This window comes from Myotis yumanensis, unplaced genomic scaffold (genome assembly GCF_028538775.1).
Source record: "Myotis yumanensis isolate MYYU_CA2020_CCGP unplaced genomic scaffold, mMyoYum1.0.hap1 SCAF_9, whole genome shotgun sequence".
NCBI classification, from domain to species: domain Eukaryota; kingdom Metazoa; phylum Chordata; class Mammalia; order Chiroptera; family Vespertilionidae; genus Myotis; species Myotis yumanensis.
The window spans coordinates 56,577,558-56,595,553 of record NW_027223760.1 but is presented as its reverse complement, the minus strand read 5'-3'; the positions used below and the strand labels follow the sequence as shown (position 1 = coordinate 56,595,553).

The window sequence follows — 17,996 nt, the reverse complement described above, 5'->3', positions numbered from 1 at the left end:
CCTTTTATGTTAATTTGTGTAGTGTATGCAGTAGCATCTGGGTGGTAGCTTTAGCAGTTCATGGCCAAAACAAAATCGATTTCCTGGGCAGAGCTAAGAACTTCAACTCTTATTTGACACTCTTTTACTTTAGAAAAATTGCAGAATGATGGGCAGAGTATAGTGAGGTACTTTGAGGATATACCTTATCATGAAGGAATATGAATTTTAAAGTTTATATAACTTTATTTTTACCTTTTTTGCAAATTGTGTCTGTTGTGTTAAGCAAATGAGTTAATGAAAGTTTTTCTGTGTATATCTGAATTATGTGCTGTTCATCTGTGGTAGGTGTCACTGTGTCAGTTTGGTTAAATTGGGAATGATTTCTCTTGGTTAGATTGTCCAAAAGAGCCATACATCTGAAATTTAGAAGGCTGAAGTAAGCAGAATCCATTTCTCTTTTCTATTTACTATCACAGAAATGCCTGGTGGGTTGCAACCTGTCCTTGCCATCTCGTTGTGTTCCTGAATGCTAGGACCATTGAGTATCACTAGCTCCAGTTCATTACTGGATATTTGGCCGAGACAGTAGCTACACAGAAATAACTGTTCTTGTGGCTTTCCCCTGAAGGTCTCCTTTTAATGGCTGGATGTGCTTACCTAGCCAGGTTGACTAGTCAAGGATGTCTACTCTGATCCTTCAACTTGCCTTTCCAGTCTTCACCTTCTCCAGTGACACAACTGTGTACAGTGGCCCTGCTCCCCAGGCTGATACATCATCTGATTCATCCAGAGAGTTGTGTCCATACTATGTCCACTAACATGAGCAAACCACTCTGACTGTTGTTGTTGTTGTTGTTTTTTTTTTACCATCACTAATTTTTTTTTAACCTTGTTTAGGAAAGAATACATTTTTAGAAGATACACAGGTCTCTTGTAAAGTAACTAGAGGCCCAGTGCACAAAAATTTGTGCACTCGGGGGGGGGGGGGTCCCTCAGCCCTGTCTGTGCCCTCTCGCAGTCTGGGACCCCTCGGGAGATAACGACCTGCTGGCTTAGGCCTGCTCCTGGGTGGCAGAGGGCAGGCCCAATCCCTAGGTGCAGCCCCTGGTCGGGTTCAGAGCAGGGCTGATTGGGGAGTTGGGGCGCCGCCCCCTGTCATGCACAGAGCAGGGCGGATTGGGAGGTTGTGATGCCACCCTCAGTCACGCTCAGGGTAGGGCCGATTGGGGGGTTGGGGCACCGCCCCCTGTCACACTCAAGGCAGGGTCGATGGGGAGGTTGCGGCGCCACCCCCTGTCATGCACAGAGCAGGGCCAATCAGGGGGTTGAGCGCTGCACCCTGTCATGCAAAGAGCAGGGCCCATCAGGGGGTTGGGGAGCTCCCCCCTGTCATGCACAGAGCAGGGCCCATCAGGGGGTTGGGGAGCTCCCCCCCTGTCACGCACAGAGCAGGGCCGATCAGGGGGTTGAGGAGCTCCCCCCTGTCACTCACAGAGTAGGGCCGATAGGGGAGTTAGGGCACCGCCCCCTGTCACACACAGAGCAGGGCGGATCAGGGGGTTGGGGCGCAGCCCTCTATCACCCACAGAGCAGGGCCGATCAGGGGGTTGGGGCGCCGCCACTGTCACACTCAGGGCAGGGCCAATGGGGAGGTTATGGCTCTACCCCATCACACACAGAGCAGGGCCCATCGGGGGGTGGGGGGGGGGTTGGGGCGCTGCCCTCTATCACCCACAGAGCAGGGCCGATCAGGGGGTTGGGGCGCCGCCACTGTCATACTCAGGGCAGGGCTGATGGGGAGGTTATGGCTCTACCCTGTCACACACAGAGCAGGGCCTGTGTGTGTGTGTGTGTGGGGGGGGGATTGGGGCGCCGCACCCTGTCACACACAGAGCTGTAGGGCGATCAGGGGGTTTGGGTGCTGCCCCCTGTCATGCTGATCCGGTGCCAGGAGGCCTCTCGGCTCCACTGATCCCGGTGCTGGGAGGCATATTACCCTTTTACTATACAGGATAGAGGCCTGGGGGCTGGCTGGTTTGCCCTGAAGGGTGTCCTGGATCAGGGTGGGGGGCCAGGGTGGGGTGCCTGGCCAGCCTGGATGAGGGGATGATGGCTGTTTGTAGCTGGTCACACACCCTTCAGGGTGGGGGTCCCCACTGGGGTGCCTGGCCAGTCTGGGTGAGGGGCTGAGGGCTGCCTTCAGGCTGGCGATTGACTGAAGCTCCCAACCGCTCCTTTTTTTCTTTTTTTTTTTTTTATTCTGGGCCAGCTTTAGCTCTGGCTCTAGCTCTGAGGCCTCGGCTGCTGAAAGCTGGTATCTGGTTTGTTTGCGTTCTATAATCGAAACAATGTATAACTCCAGCTCTGAGAGCTTGGCGGCTGAAAGCTGGTTTCTGGGGTTTTGTTTAGCTTCTATATTTGTTACAAAGTTTCAAACTGCCAGCTCAGAGGCCGGCAAGGCAGGCGGGGAACGTTGGAGTCCTCCTTCACTGAAGCAAGCAAGCCTCATGTTCGCTTCCAGCTGCCTGGCTGCCGGCCGCCATCTTGGCTGACAGTTAATTTGCATATACTCACTGATTAGCCAATGAAAAGGGTAGCGGTCGTATGCTAACTACCATGTTTCTCTTTTATTAATGTAGATACTTTTACATGGTATTTGGTGCCAAAGTTGTTTGAGTTTTTAATATGGTTTTCTTTTGGGTGTTGTACAAAGTATTGCCGAAAGAACCAGAAGCAAAATTTTGCTGGCAGGGTTTACTTTTATTGGTCTGCTGCCTAGAATATTGAAAAAATCAAATATAATGACATAAAAGTTATTAAATACTAATGTTAAAGCTGGCATGTTTAGGAACCACCGTTCTTGTAGAGAATAATGAGATCTGAAATCTTTCTCTGGGATCCAACCCTTCTAACAACGTGCCTTTCAACATGTACTAAACATTATGGACCTTTAACAAATAAAAATTTAATCATTTCCCTACACGAGATTTCAAAGTTTGTCATTATTTTATGGCCATTATTATTTGTGGGCATTGATATCCTGAGCAAGAGTTTGCTATTTCAAAATATGATCTAGAGATGGAATTTAGCATTATCTGGTCAGTTAAAGAGATATTTTCATATTTGGCTTTTGAATAAACCAAATTTTTTTCTAAATTTCTTTAGGACTAGTGGAAATCAGTTTTTTCACTGAGAGTATTTTGGACAAAGACTTATTGTTAGTGAAATTTATATGCACCACTGAATGCCAAGGTGGACATGCACTTTATAAACCTCACAGTAGGTAGTCTGAAACATAAAATAGAGGTACTAGTTCCCTGCTTACAGCACAGCAGGTCCTCAAATAACATCATTTCGTTCAACATCATTTTGTTACAGCATTGATGTGATGCTGTGGAACTTAACTCTTTTTTATATCAATTAGCCCATGGCAATGATTTTCAACTGGTATGCCGCAAGAATTCTTAAAACATGCAATTTAGTTAGGGGCACTGACCTCTTTTCCCTTATATTGTAAATAAAAAGAAAATGACAACAGCCTACACAACAACCGCCATCCTATGTGAATGAATCAAAATTAAACCTATTTTTTTTTGTCAGATCGACAAAAATATATGTTTTGGTATGCCACAGAATTTTAATAATTCATTTATGTGTGCCATGAGATGCAAAAAGCTGAAAATATCTGGCCTCTGGTAAAATTGGCTTCATTATACATTGTTTTGCCACAGTTCCAAGAACTATGACAACATTAAGTGAGGAATTACTGTATTTTCTAGATTCTATGTCAAATCATTACCCAGGACTCTGGCTCTTAGTAACGACAGAATAGCTTGAACAGCCAACTTTCCAGTTATAAAAATTATAAACCGATACTTATCTGTCTCTATTGAGCGAGACAGAGACAGGTATACAGAGAGAGAGATATGAGATGTATAAATGTATAGTATATATTTGCATTTGTATGATGGCATTAAAGAGTGACCAAAAATAGGGAAAAAATCAGAAGGGATTAACTGTTCAAGGAAGGGAGTCACACTGGGTAAGGTCCACATTTATACAGTGTGGTTCTCGGCTCTAAATCCACTATTCACTATACCTTGCTGCATCCATTGGACATCTTTCCTTTGCCAAGGTTTTAAGCTTCATCAGTAGAGGATGCTCCAGGGGCACTGCCAACAGAAGGGGCTTTCCTCCTGGTTTTATTCCTGCTGCCACAGCTGCCACGGGCATGTATCTGTGGCATTGAGTGCCCTTCACTCTTTAGCAGGTGTGTGATGCCAGTTCTGGCCTGCCTTTCTCTGCCTGCTGGCTTCTGCCTGCTGACATGGTGGAGATTTGCCCATTTGCCAGTCCTGAACTGCGGCTCCATGCCTGCCAACCTTGGTTTCTTGGCATTCCAGCAACAGGCTGCCAGCTTGTCAGTCCCTCTCTGCAACCCTCTGTTCATCAGCCTCAGGCTCTGGCCATCAGAGGGAGGCTCCCGGCTTGCCAGTCCTCCCCCATTTTGGCTACCACAACAGCCTTGGCCTGCCCACTATGCACCATCTCTGGCACTGGTCAAGCTTCAAAACCTCCCCACCATCCAGGGGGCCATAGCCAAATCTTCAATGAGGTTCCAATCCCAGCCTTGGAGAGAGTTCCCCTCACCCCCCTGCCCTTTTTCCCAAGTTTGTTTCTTCCTTGGGTATTTTCCCTCAGATTTACTGTATATTTTAGAATTTTTATTCTTTCTTAGTAGTTAAACTTTAGTACTAAGTTAATCATGCTGTAAATTAAATCTTTCTTGTTCAAATTATTGTATAGTTTATGACTCCTGGCTGAGTGCTGAATGATACGTTTAGTCCTCCCTCCTCTGCCTTCCCCCTCTTCCCCTCTGTCTCTTCTTAGTGTCTGTAGTGGCAAGGCAGACAGCTGTTATTATTATTGTTATTATTATCATCCTGAGGATCCAGAGGATGGAATGTAGGTTTGCTAGGGAAGTTTGGAATTGGGGGACATACTGCACAATGTAGGAAGCCCAGAGGGAGGCAGGATTATGTGCTGACTACTGAACTGCGCTCATATGGGGCACTATTCCAAAGAACCGAGGGAAAAATGAATTGGAAGCCTGAACGAGATGAGCAGAGACTTCAGCAGCTGCTCACCCCAGCTTATAGAATTAGGACACATTAGCCATATCACATTTTAAAAAATATATTTTATTGATTTTTTTACAGAGAGGAAGGGAGAGGGATAGAGAGTTAGAAACATCGATGAGAGAGAAACATCGATCAGCTGCCTCCTGCATACCTCCTACTGGGGATGTGCCCGCAACCAAGGTACATGCCCTTGACCGGAATCAAACCTGGGACCCTTCAGTCCGCAGGCCGATGCTCTATCCACTGAGCCAAACCGGTTACAGCAGCCATATCACATTTTTATTCAATTGTATATATATACATATATATGTATTTTCTTACTTTAAAATATACATATAGCAATTAAGTGTTAGCCTTATCACATTTTAATTCAATTATATATTTTTTCCTTTAAAATTCATATGTAGCAATTATATATTAGAATGTATTATAAGTTAAACAAGAGAGATGCATTCTTATTACTTGAGTCAGAGCTACTTGCTCTTTGCTTTGATTGCAGTTCTCATTTGGGTATTTGTTGTGTCTAAGCTTCCACTGTGAATGGGCATTTCCTGTGGGAGTTGGGAGTTTGTATAGAATGGGGATTGACTGGGCAGGAGCACACCTGTTTGTTTTTTGTTTGTTTTTTTAAAGAAAAGACTATTGGGTCACTTGAAACTGTGAATTGAAATTTTCAGCCTTATCCTAGGATACACTTCCTTTGTTAAATTAACATGGAATTTTCAATTCATGCAGAAGGCTTAAGGTGCTAAAATTCATATAAGGAGTGGGTCAGAAAGAGACTACTGGAAAAGCTGTTTGTGTAGAAGGTGTGATAATTTTTCAACTATACTTTTGGTCAATAAAAGGACTTGAGATAATGGTCTAACTTGGATTTAAAGCAGATACAATTTTAATTGCTTCCACTGAACTCAAGTTAAATTCTTTGCAATCTTGTGAAAATAAATAAATAAAACTGATCTTGTGAAATCATTGTTTCGTCTTTTCATTTTCCTTAGTCTGTGAATACATCTCCAATAGTGCTGTCATTTCCTTGTGTTGCATTTGCTAGTATGGTTTCCTCCAACCTTATTCATCTAGTGCTTAGAGTGTTGTCTGGCAAACTTTCCATAATTATTTGCTTAGTAAATGGATATATGTTCCCCAATTTTTCTGGTCATTCTTTTTTTCAGATTTCTCTCTTAAATTTTGGGCATATATTTATAATTTCCTTTGACTACTTTTACTAGATGTCCTACATGTGACTTCAATCTAATTGGTACCATTAACCTATCCAATAGACCTGCTCTTTTTTCTACATCTTCCAACCTGGGTAATAACATCACCAATCCTGTTGCTGCTGAACGAACTTCTGGTTCTGGGCCTCCCTTCTCTATATTTCCTCGATTTATTTCAGATCCTCATGACCTTTGGAGGTTATGATAAGAGCTTTATAACCATTGTTTGTTCATGAATTTAAAGCTGCCTTTTCTCTGGGTTTGGATAGCACTATAGGATTCAGTTTTTACCTTAGTAGTTTACATTGGGACAGGATTATATCTACTCAGTGTGTTTCTGGGCAGTATCTTAATTTCCTTTTAATTTTATTGCTAACTTTTCACCAGTTTTTTGTTGTTTTTTTTCCCAAAGGAGATACTCAAGAGACAAGAGTAAAATATTCCAGTCAGACTCTGAGTTTTTAATTGTGCTTGATATTATTTGATTGTGAAAGTCAATAGAAATGGTTAAAATCATAGTTTTAGAATTACTGGTGAAATTTGTTCTCCCATGTAACTTCCCCTAATTATTTGGGTGCAGAAAAAGAAATAGCATCTTCTAGATCAGTGATGGCGAACCTATGACACGCATGTCAGAGGTGACACGCGAACTCATTTTTTGGGTTGATTTTTCTTTGTTAAATGGCATTTAAATATATAAAATAAATATCAAAAATATAAATCTTTGTTTTACTATGGTTGCAAATATCAAAAAATTTCTATATGTGACACGGCACCAGAGTTAAGTTAGGGTTTTTCAAAATGCTGACACGCCGAGCTCAAAAGGCTCGCCATCACTGGTCTAGATAATGTTTAGTATGGCTAGATTGGATGGTGCTTGCGTCAAAGTTTATAATAGATTTTGCTTGGGTAGGGCTGGCAAAATGTGAAAAACTGACAGGATTGTTTTTTCACCTGATAGGTGTTTAAAAGCCTCTTGTGAATGTAACTCTATGTAAGCTTATTTAAAAATTTATACCCAGAGAAATCTTGTCCTTCGCCAGATCATTTGAACATTGTTCCCTGAAGAGTGAGTGCTGAATCTATTATTATCAGTCTCATATGGACTTATTTATTTACTCATAAAGTGATCCTATGTATTGTGAGAACAAAGCTTCTTGGATAACTGTCTCTCGTGCCATTCAAAAATACATTGCATAATTCAAACAATGTAAATGTATGCAAAATGCTTTGAGTTTGATTTTCAGGTGATAAATTGAATGCAGGTGTTCATTGTTTATCTAATTGTAAGATAGCCTATTTTGTTTCTACTTGAGACATTCTGAGCTGAGGTCTGTGACTGCAGCCTGAGGAACCTGTGCATGCATGCCTTTGATTTAGTTTTTATCTAATGTATACTGTATATTGTTCTTTGTTGGGCAAACTTCCCAGGCTGCCTTGCAGAAATAATACTGTGAATGATGTTAAAGCTGGAAGGATAGATATGTAATCGGATTATTTGTAGCCATGACCATTACATAATTACCATAAAACAATGGTTCCTAACTTTATTGTGTGTGTTATAAAAGCTCTGAAACTTGTGAAATATCTTCCAAGAAAAATAACCACATTATACAAAAAATACTTTTTTTCAGAGGTTTTTACAGTCCCGATGAGCCCTATTCATTTACCTCATGTTAACAACCATGCTACATTCTCCTACACTGCTTATGGGAACATAAATTGAAACCACCTTTATGGAAGACAACTTGGAATTATTTATCTAATTAGAATGCACACACTCCTGTTTCTGGGTAAAGATAACCAACTGAATGTGTATCTAATTTTTCCAACTACTGAAACCTTATAAAGCTACTTAGAAAGGGTTTAAAAAATGACATGGACCCACAAGGACAAGGAGAATAAGAGAAAGGACAATGGCAAACAAATACCTGGGAAGCAGGTAAGTGAGTAGTAATCAATGAAGTAGATCTGAGAAGGTTGGATTATTTAAGAAAAATTGTAGGGTTGGCTAAAAATTGAAATTGCCTACAGTAGAATTCCCAAAATGTTCAGGACCTTGCAGCACCAGCTACCTCTAGAACTCAGGGGAAGGGGACAAAATAAGGTGGGCTTGCTGAACACTATTTAGAAGCAGTCTGATCTTTAAATAGCCTTCTCTATTTTATGACCCCACTGTTCTACCTACAGAGGCAGGTGGGGGTGAAGCACCCACCATGTGAAGGGAGAATATTGGGTGTAGTCAAGAGAATGAATATCTTGACCAAAGAGTGACTAACAGACCATGTGCCTGAAGAATGGGGAGGCCTGTGGCCTCTTCTCCCACTCAGCAGCCAGTACCCTAAAGGTTTGCCTTTCCCTCCGGCTAGAAATTGGAAGTTTAGTTTTGGGAATCTGTTCAGTCTAAGAAGAAAACCCTAAAAATACTATCCTTAGAGGTTCCCCAGTAAACTTTTCAACCACATCACCCTACAATAAAGCTCACTCTTCTGTACTCATCATGTAATACCTTTTTAATCTTCTACTCTTAAATATAAGCTGACAAGTATTATCATACCATCTAAAGAATGCACTTACTGTGGAAGACAAAGACCAAAACAAACAGAAAAGAATAATATGGAGGAAGCAGGGAAGGGAAATCTTTTAAAAATTTAGCTCTGGCTTGTGTGCCTAAATGGTTAGAGCATCCACCTGGCCCTGTGCATGAAAGGGTTGTGGGCTTGACTTCTGGTCCAGGTTACCTACCTGGCTTGCAGGTCCGATCTGACCCTGGTTGTGGCGCATGTGGGAGGCAATCAATCAATGTGTCTCTCTCACGTTGATATTGCTCTCTCTCCTCCCCCTCCCTTCCACTCACTTTAAAAATCAATGGAAAAAATATTCTTGGGTGAGGATTAACAACAACAAAAACTATCATTTCAGAGAGAAAAGTTATTTGAAGCATAAAACAAGATAAAAATGCTAGAAAAATAAAGATTTAGAGAAAAAGAAAATCTAGGGTTAAAAATAAATCTGAGGAACCTTCCCCCAAAGGGCAAAAAATACATAGGAAATGAAATGAAATTGAAGTCCAGACTAAAGAGCCAATACTCTATAACAAAATTTTCCAAAAAGAAAAAAATGGAGAGAAAGAAGTATCAAAGAAATAATGTACCAAAAAGAGTTTTAAAAAACTTACCTCTTATGCTCCCTTTCTGAGAAAGCTACTAGATGATTTGTTCCAAAAAAGTTAGGGAGTCAAATCAAGAAAGGTTATTTGGGATACAGGAGATAGGAGACCCATGACAGGGGAAAGATGGAGATTATCCTCTGGACGATGATATAGAAAGTTTTTTTGGGTGATATCTGTGTGGCTGGCAGAGGGTAACTAGTCCATGTTGAAAAAGGTTAGAAGGCTCCAAAGGTGACTTCTTCAGGAATATAAAATTGTCAAAATGTCTTATGTGTGTGAATATCTTGAGAGTAGATATAGACAAATAGCTAAGTGTTTGCTGTTGAATGAGTTATGTGTATATAGAAAACTAAACACTTAAAACAAAAGATAAGTTCTAATTCTAGAGAAACAAAGATTTGTGTAGTAAAGGAATTATAATATACTAGAGGCCCGGTGCACGGATTTGTGCACTGGTGGGCTCCCTTGGCCAGGCCTGCACCCTCTCACAATTCAGGACCCCTCAGGGGATGTCAAAGGCCCGGTGCGTGAATTCGGCCCTATCCCCACAGACCAGGCCGAGGGACCCCGCGGGTGCACAAATCCGTGCACCGGGCCTCTAGTATGCATATAAGATCTTTGGTTAATCTCTTCCCGCCCTTCTTTGTTCCCCTTTCCCTCTGCGATTCATCAATCTATTCCATGTTTCCATACCTGTGCGCTGAGTGTCTGCCCCCTGGTGGTCAGTGCATGTCATAGCTACTGGTTGAATGGTTGAATGGTCATGTAGGTTTTTATATATATACTAGAGGCCCAGTGTGCAAAATCATGCAAGACCGTGCTGACGGGACCCCAGACCCGCCCTGTGTGAGCCATGGGCCCCACCTCCGCTGCGCCAGCCCCACCAGCTCCGCGGGAGCTGTGAGTCCTGGCCCACAAGAGGTGCTCCATGCACCTCCTGGTGACCGGTTGTTTGGTCGTTTCGCCATTACGGTGTCACAACCACAGGCCTTTTATGATATAGATAGATTATTATACATTTGTATCAAACTATATGATGTGAAACAATCAGAGTAAACTCTAATGTAAACTCTGGGCTTTGGATGATAATGATTTAGTGGTGTAGGTTCATTGATTTTAATAAATGTACCACTCTGGTATAGGGTTTTTACTAGTATAGTGGGTCAGGCTGTGACTATGTGGCAGTAGGGGGTATATTGGAAATATCTGTACCTTCGGCCCCATTATGCTATGAACCTAAAACTGCTCTCCAAAGTCTGTTATAAAGCTCAAAAATGAGCCCACAGAAATTTAAATTCTGTTGAGACCTCCAATATTTGTAAAACTTTATATTCTGTCCTCAAAAATGATATATAGCTTTTCTGGGAGTATAGTTTTACATTGACAATCATTACCTTCGAAATTATGCAGAAACCATTCCATTGTTTTTCTGATTTTTATTGTTGCTATTAAGAAGTCTCAACTAAGTTGGATTTCTGCTTCTTTATAAGACCTTTTGTTGTTGCTGCTAATTGTACTTTCATCTATTAGCTTCTTTATTTCATAAGGATTTTTAATTTGGAGACTCATGTTCTTCATTACTGCAGTTTAAAAAATTTATTAGGTTGTTTCCTTGTCCTACCCTTTTCTGTTCTTTCCTTCTGTTTTCTTTCTTCTTCTTTTTTATAAAAAACATATTGGACTTTGTATTTATCATTAATTATTCTTTTCTCTCCTATTTTTCAGTTTTCCACCCTTTTAAATATTATCCTGTCTTGGTTTATGAGTATATATCCTTTTTAATTTTGGGCTTTTTTTTCAACTGCGTAATTTCTAGTTTCTCCAAAAATTTTTACTTTTTGCCTTTTTAACTTTGATGTTTGAGTTTTCCCTTGGATTTCAGTTAAATCTGGGCTTTCTGCTCATGTTTGTGTGCTGGAGACTGGTTGGTGGGTTTGAAGATGAAACTTGTTGACTGTGATCTTTAGTGTAACATGACTGGGATGGACTTTGAATTTGGGGACCTCTGAAAAGAGTGTCCTCAGGACTTCTGTCTGGGGAGAACATTGTTCCACACTAACTTGGGCTCCAAGTTTAGGGAGGCATGGAATTCTCAGCATCTGTGTGTGTGTGTGTGTGTGTGTGTGTGTGTGTGTGTATTTCATGTGATAAGTGATATCACTACGACTCCCATGCTGGATAGTAAATGTTGACATTTTGTGCAAGTATACATGCATTATCTTTCTTGGTTAAATATCATCTTGCTGGGTATTTTCTATTAGTTCCATCTGTGCTTTTTCTCTCTGCCTTTGTATTAATATCTTATTTTTTATAATTTCATTTTATCACTATTGATTTCTTATTCATAACTTAAAAATGTCTGTTTAGTGATTATCTGTGGCCTCAGTTCTGGGTTCAAGAAAAAGTTGTGCTTGTATAGTTTACCTGCTGTTTCTTTTCTTCAGAAATGAGCATCATTTTTTCCAACTTCCCATATCCTAGAGAAAAGTGGAAGTCATCGTCAATGTTCTTGTGACACAGAAGTTCAAATGCAACTTGTCATGAAGCATGCATTGTTTGAACTCATTGTGAAAGCAAGGTTTTAATGTCAAAAATTACTAAAAAATCCATGAATAGTTGTAATATCATTCTATCCAATGAATGAAAAGTTTAGACTAGTCTTTCTGTCAAAATACTTAGCCTCTATTTCTGGTATGTATTTATACCTGACCCATAATTTTTCATGATTCCCAGTGATCCTGGAGACTTTATGCAATTCATAGGCTGTTGCCATCTTGTCTAGTATATCACATGGTTGGCAGGGCACAGCATCAAGTAATATTCTTACCCCACCAGCTGGGATGGCAGGAGTAGCTGTTGCTATGGGCTCCTCTCAGTATTCACTTTGTGAGCATGTTGAGGGCTGTCCCCAGGTGTGCTCAGTATCCTGCCTCTGGGAAGAGTCAGGAAAAACGTCATTGCTAGTCATCTTTGGGATTTAACCACAGGTTAAAGAGAACACGGTCACTGTACACACATCTCTCTCACATACTGCTAGATGAGATTGTGCAGATGCTGGAAGTACAAAATAGAGGTTTTCCTCTGCTAGGTCTTCCCTGAAGCCCTCACATAGCATTAAGCATTTTATCTCCTGACCTACTTCTAGATTCTCTTCTAGGGCTACATCTGTCACATTCGGTAGCAAAATGTTTGTTATAAACCAGTCTCCCCTTCTAGACTTGAGTCCTTAAGGACACAATAAATGTCTCATTTATATTTATATGGTGTCACTTAATACAAAGCATATAATAGGCACTCAGTATTATTCAGCTAAATTATATTATGTTGGTCATTTTAATGATTCTGCTTAATATGCTTTAAAATGTTGTTGTTTATATATTCCTAAATGTATAAAAGACCTTTGTAAAACTGTGTCCAGTTTCAGAATAAAAATATAAATAATTTTAAAAGGATGTATTGATATTTAAACTATTCAGGTGAATGAGAGACCTATGACCTACAACTATAAATTGATATACATATAAGGTATGGGATTTGGAGTTTTATGAATACATATATTTGTTAATGATAGGAAATCCTCAGGCATTTTAGAAACATGTTTGGAAAGATAGCTTATGAACAAAAGAAATTAAATATTATGTTTATCTGACACCTGAAATGACTGAGGAAGTTTGAGACTCTTACAATTGAAACATTCCTATTTTCTACTGGCTTTTAGGGCATAAGGAGAATTATTTTATAACTTGAATAATCAGTAGCTAATCAAAGAGCTTGGAAATTCTCTAGGCTCTTCCTTTTTTCTATGTAATTGATTATACAATAATTGATTAAATTTTCCTTAAAATTTTATTTTAACTTGTTAACACTTTTTCCCCCTACCCAGTGTAGTGACTATGACCTGGAATTTGGAACTGAATGTTTGCAACTGGCTCTAAAATACTGTCATGTCAAAGCCAAACTTGTGGAAGGATCACCTGATCTCTGGAAGGTAATGGAGTTGGTACTTTGTTCTGGGAATTGTCTGTGCTTATGTCATTCCTGAAGACACATGTTGCAAGTACAAACACCTTATACAGGTGCTTTAGAAAACGGGGAAGTAGTATAAAAATACTTGGTTTCATGCTGAAACACTTTCTGGAAGAAAAGGTGTGTGTGTGTGTGTGTGTGTGTGTGTATGCCTACACTAAGGGATTTAAAAGAGTTTCACTGGATTTTCTGAGCCATCAAAGTATGGTATCATTTCTATTGTTTGGTTTTAAGAAAATTTACTTTGACACAATTTATTTTTAAAAATCTAGTTAGCCAGTAAGACTGCTTTATTCACATTTTTTTTTCTTGTTCTCTATGTGTGTCCTTTTACTCTATTTCCTTACACTCAACTGGATTTGAGGATAGAACTCTGCTTTCCACAATAGTCCTGGGGTGGGAGTGCCAATTTTTTTTGGAATTATGATGTGCTTTAACAGGATCTTGAATTCTAAAGGGGCATGTAATGCAATGGATTGGGCAAAAAAGTATTTCATATGACAGTTATGAGGCCTTTTATAGATATCACATTTCTTTTCTTAAGTGAGGTGACATTACTTAGAGTATAAATATTGCAGTTGTTTCTGGTTCCCTGTTTCCTCCTCCTGCCTCCTGTCATTCATTATCTTCTACCATTATATCTATATATATAAAACCCTAATATGCAAATAGACTGAACAGCAGAACAACCGAACAACCAGTCACTATGACATGCGTTTACCACCAGGGGATATGCGCAGAACATGGCAGGCGTTGGCCACGGTAGGATAGTGGAGCAGGTGAGCGGGGGCACCAGTCCAAGGCGGGGTGCCAGTCGCTGTCATCGGGGTGAGCCTCGTGATTATTGAAAATTCTTTGCTCCCCTGCACCGTAGTCCCACCTGGTGCTCACACCTGCTGCCAGCACTGGCCCTGCTTGCATTCGCTGCCGGCGTCGGAGCTGCCGCTTGCACCGACTGCCTGTGGTGCCTGGTGCTGGCCTTAATCGCTCAGTGCCGTCAGCAGGTGCCAGTGGCAGCTGCCGACCCCGATCACCCCTCAGGTCTTCTCCACCTCCCCCTGCTCCTGAGGGGTGATCGGGGCCAGCAGCCGCTACTCACACCCACTGCCAGTGCCGGCCCTGCTGTTCACACCCACTGCTGGCGCCGGGCACCAGTTCTGATTGCTCGGTGCCTTCAGCAGGTGTGAGCGGCAGCTACTGGCCCCAATCGCCTCTGAGGGCTTCTTCACTTCCCCCTGCTCCTGAGAGGCAGTCGGGGCAGCAGCTGCTGCTCGCACCCTCTGATGGCTCCAGCCCCACTTGCACCCACTGCTGGCGCCAGCCCCAATAGCTCTGCGCCATCAGCTGGTGCGAGCGGGGCCGGCGCCATCAGCGTGTGGGAGTTGTGGTTGCAGGAGTGGGACTGCCGGCAGATGGGACTGGGGGCCGCGGTGGGAGGGGTCGGGTGGGGGCACAGAGGATGGGCTGAGACCCGCCCCTGTGTGCCCACTGCAGCCTCATGGCCCACAGTTCCTTTCAAGGTGCATGAATTCGTGCACTGGGCCCCTAGTTTTTTTAAAAATAATTTCCCAGCTTTTTATTTAGCCCTATTTAGCCTCTTAGGATGACATTGTATGAAATGTCTTTAGTATAGGCTTCTAATTTAATTAATTTTATGGTATTACCATTTTGTATGGATAAAGATTATTTCAATTGCTTTTAAACCAAAACAATGGAATATATGCTTTGACATTAGTGTTTTAATTCTATAATAATTCCAATGATTCTACCATTGGCTAAAACTCGGATTTGAGAAAAGATTTAGTATAATTATGCTAAAATTAGTACTGGACTCGGGTGGCTGTGCCAAGTACCTGGAGCATGATTCAGAAATCTGACACAGTGACAAACACATCTCAAGAGGCATGGCACTACCAGAAAACAGCAGGGCCAGGACACCTTCCCCTACCTCTCCGAAGGCAGGGTGTTCACCCTCTCAGTGGTGTGAGGAATGACTAGGACTGTTACTCTGATACCAGAAATCCCAGGAGGGTTATTATTTCTGTATTTTACATACTTTTTTTTTTTGGTAGAAATAAATGTAAAAGGTAAAATTCAGAGTTGATGCCAGTGTTCTTGCAGCAGATACCCTGGGGCATAGAGGAAACATCAGTTTTTTCAAATCACCCTGCAGAGAGGAGGACCTCCCCATAAATGAGCCACCCCCTCCCCAAAGAGTGACCAACCACAGAAGAGAACAGGACTGACTCCAGGAACAGGTGTTAGCTCTCATGCTTTCTGAGTGCTGGTGCCTTGTCAGGCTCAGTGAACACATTCTGCACTCAGTGGAATTCCATCTTGCCTATAGGACTTCCATCTTTTTAATGTATGGATGTGCTGTGTTTTTGTCCCAATATAATTAAATATTTGATCACTGACTACACTGTACAGATCTAATTGAAGAGACTTCCTGTTTCTAAATGTAAAACCATCCTCAAGGCTTGAAAGATTTATAGGAGTTTTATAACCAGTTATTTAAGAAATTCAGCTGTGTCCCGTTGTCTGAAAAGGCTTCTTTAGGCGGAGTTTCTGAAGCATTTGAGTCATCATAGTATTACTCAATGGAATGGCTGACTCTTGAGGATTCCTTTTGATGTGAACTTGTTTTTTAAGAGCCAAGTGTTCTAGCATCCTTGTTAAGAACCAAAGAAACAAAACAGTCTCAGTTTTTGCCTGTTTTTAAAATCTCAAAAATACACTGTGGTGGCATAATTCCTTTTTTGGAGGTTTTCATCTAGCTATTCAGTGTAAAGGAAAGAATATTTTCAACATAGATGTAATTGATGAAATAGAAATAAACATAATAAATATCCCCTAGTCTACGTTTGTATCTAGTAAACATCATATATCTTTAAATTTTAAGATTTTCTGGATTCTAATTACTGGAGTTACATATTCATTTCCTTATGCAGTGAAAGGTGGGAGAACATTCAGTGTAGTATAACTTAACTCATGTAAGATGATAGCCAACTGGACTTGGCCCTGAAAAGTCTCATTACGATATTGAGTGTTAATGCAGATGGAACAACACAAAGTAGGTGTGACAGTGTTTGTGTTTTTTGGGTGCTCACCTGGAGGTAGCTCAGAGAGCCCTGGCCTAGTAGTTGGAAGAAAACTATCTCTGTGGCTCTCAGTTTCAAGTTTTTCTTCCATTGACAAAAGTACATATATGTATGTATACACATGTATACATGCATATGTGTATATATGTATATTTCATGTGAGTGTATGTGTGTGTGTATCCTAAACACTTTACCCAGATGAAATATTGCAATGAAGCACAGTCGAGCTACACAGACAGAACTTGAGCTTCCCTAGGTGAGTGGCAGGTGTGGGGCTCAGATTCTCAGCTGCACAGAGCCCCTCCCCTGGAGTGCAGGTGGCCCCTGAGGCTCTGAAGCCCCTGTGTGAAAACAAGTAAATCAGAGGACCAGGGCTCCCTCCCATCACTACAAGGTTGATTTTTTTAAAAAGTAACTGTCATAATGTGTCATGTAAAGACAAAGAAAAACTGTAGGTCATGCTGACAGAAGAAAATCAACTTCAAAACTGATCATTAAACTGCTTTTGAAATTAAAAATAAGGAAAGGGCAACCTATATTACTATAAGAGTCTGACAGAAAAGGAGTAAGTCATTAATTCAGAATTACATTTCCCAGTACTTTTCCCTTTGATATATATTAGAAAAAAGGGCTGTTTTAGACTCAGTACTTATCAAGTTTAACAGGAATATTTTGTTATTTATTTTATTACAACAGTGTTACAGAAGTATTGCTGAGTTATTCAATAAGGCTTTATGTTGAAGATATTAATAAAATACAAAACCTTTAATCAGCACATAGTTGGTATTCGCAGCCTATAAGAAAAAAGTAGACAAAAAAAGGAAATTTAGGACTCTTTCTTGTTTGCACAGTTAATTATTTAATAATAGTGGCGAGAGGACCTTTGGGTAATAAAGACATGTATTTTATTCATAAAACAGACTCCAATGCAAAAATGTTGTCTTGGAAGTATGCTAGAAAAACATTTTAGTATTTGAAACCAAGTTTTCTTTTAATTAAAACCATCAGTAAGATTTATTTGAGAAAAAAAAAGGGACTTTCACAATTCTATTTTAAGTTGGAATGCAGTCTTATCCCTCAACAAAAGCAGGAGGGGATAGAGATGAATAATGGTAATTAAGGTAATTAACCACCTTCCCATTAATTTCTAAGTTTATCCTACACAGTGGACAAATGTAGAAAAAAGGCATTTTCTCATTTAAATTGCAAACATTGAATCTTGATTTCAGATACCTAGCTAACTTTGATTTTTCAAACAACTAAAGAAAAACATTTAACACTTTCTTTTGGAGTTTTATTTATTTACTTATTTATTTTAAACATTTCTTTATTGATTAAGGTATTACATATGTGTCCT

At 40.6% G+C, this 17,996-nt stretch overlaps 1 protein-coding gene across 1 annotated transcript in view; it reads left to right on the top strand.

Annotated features, from left to right (window-relative positions):
* CRPPA (CDP-L-ribitol pyrophosphorylase A) overlaps window positions 1–17,996 on the top strand; it is a 163,949-nt gene that overhangs the window by 23,587 nt on the left and 122,366 nt on the right. Inside the window, exon 4 of the mRNA XM_070424386.1 lies at window positions 13,396–13,500. Coding sequence (XP_070280487.1) covers window positions 13,396–13,500 — 105 coding nt within the window. The remainder of the gene's footprint in view (window positions 1–13,395; window positions 13,501–17,996) is intronic.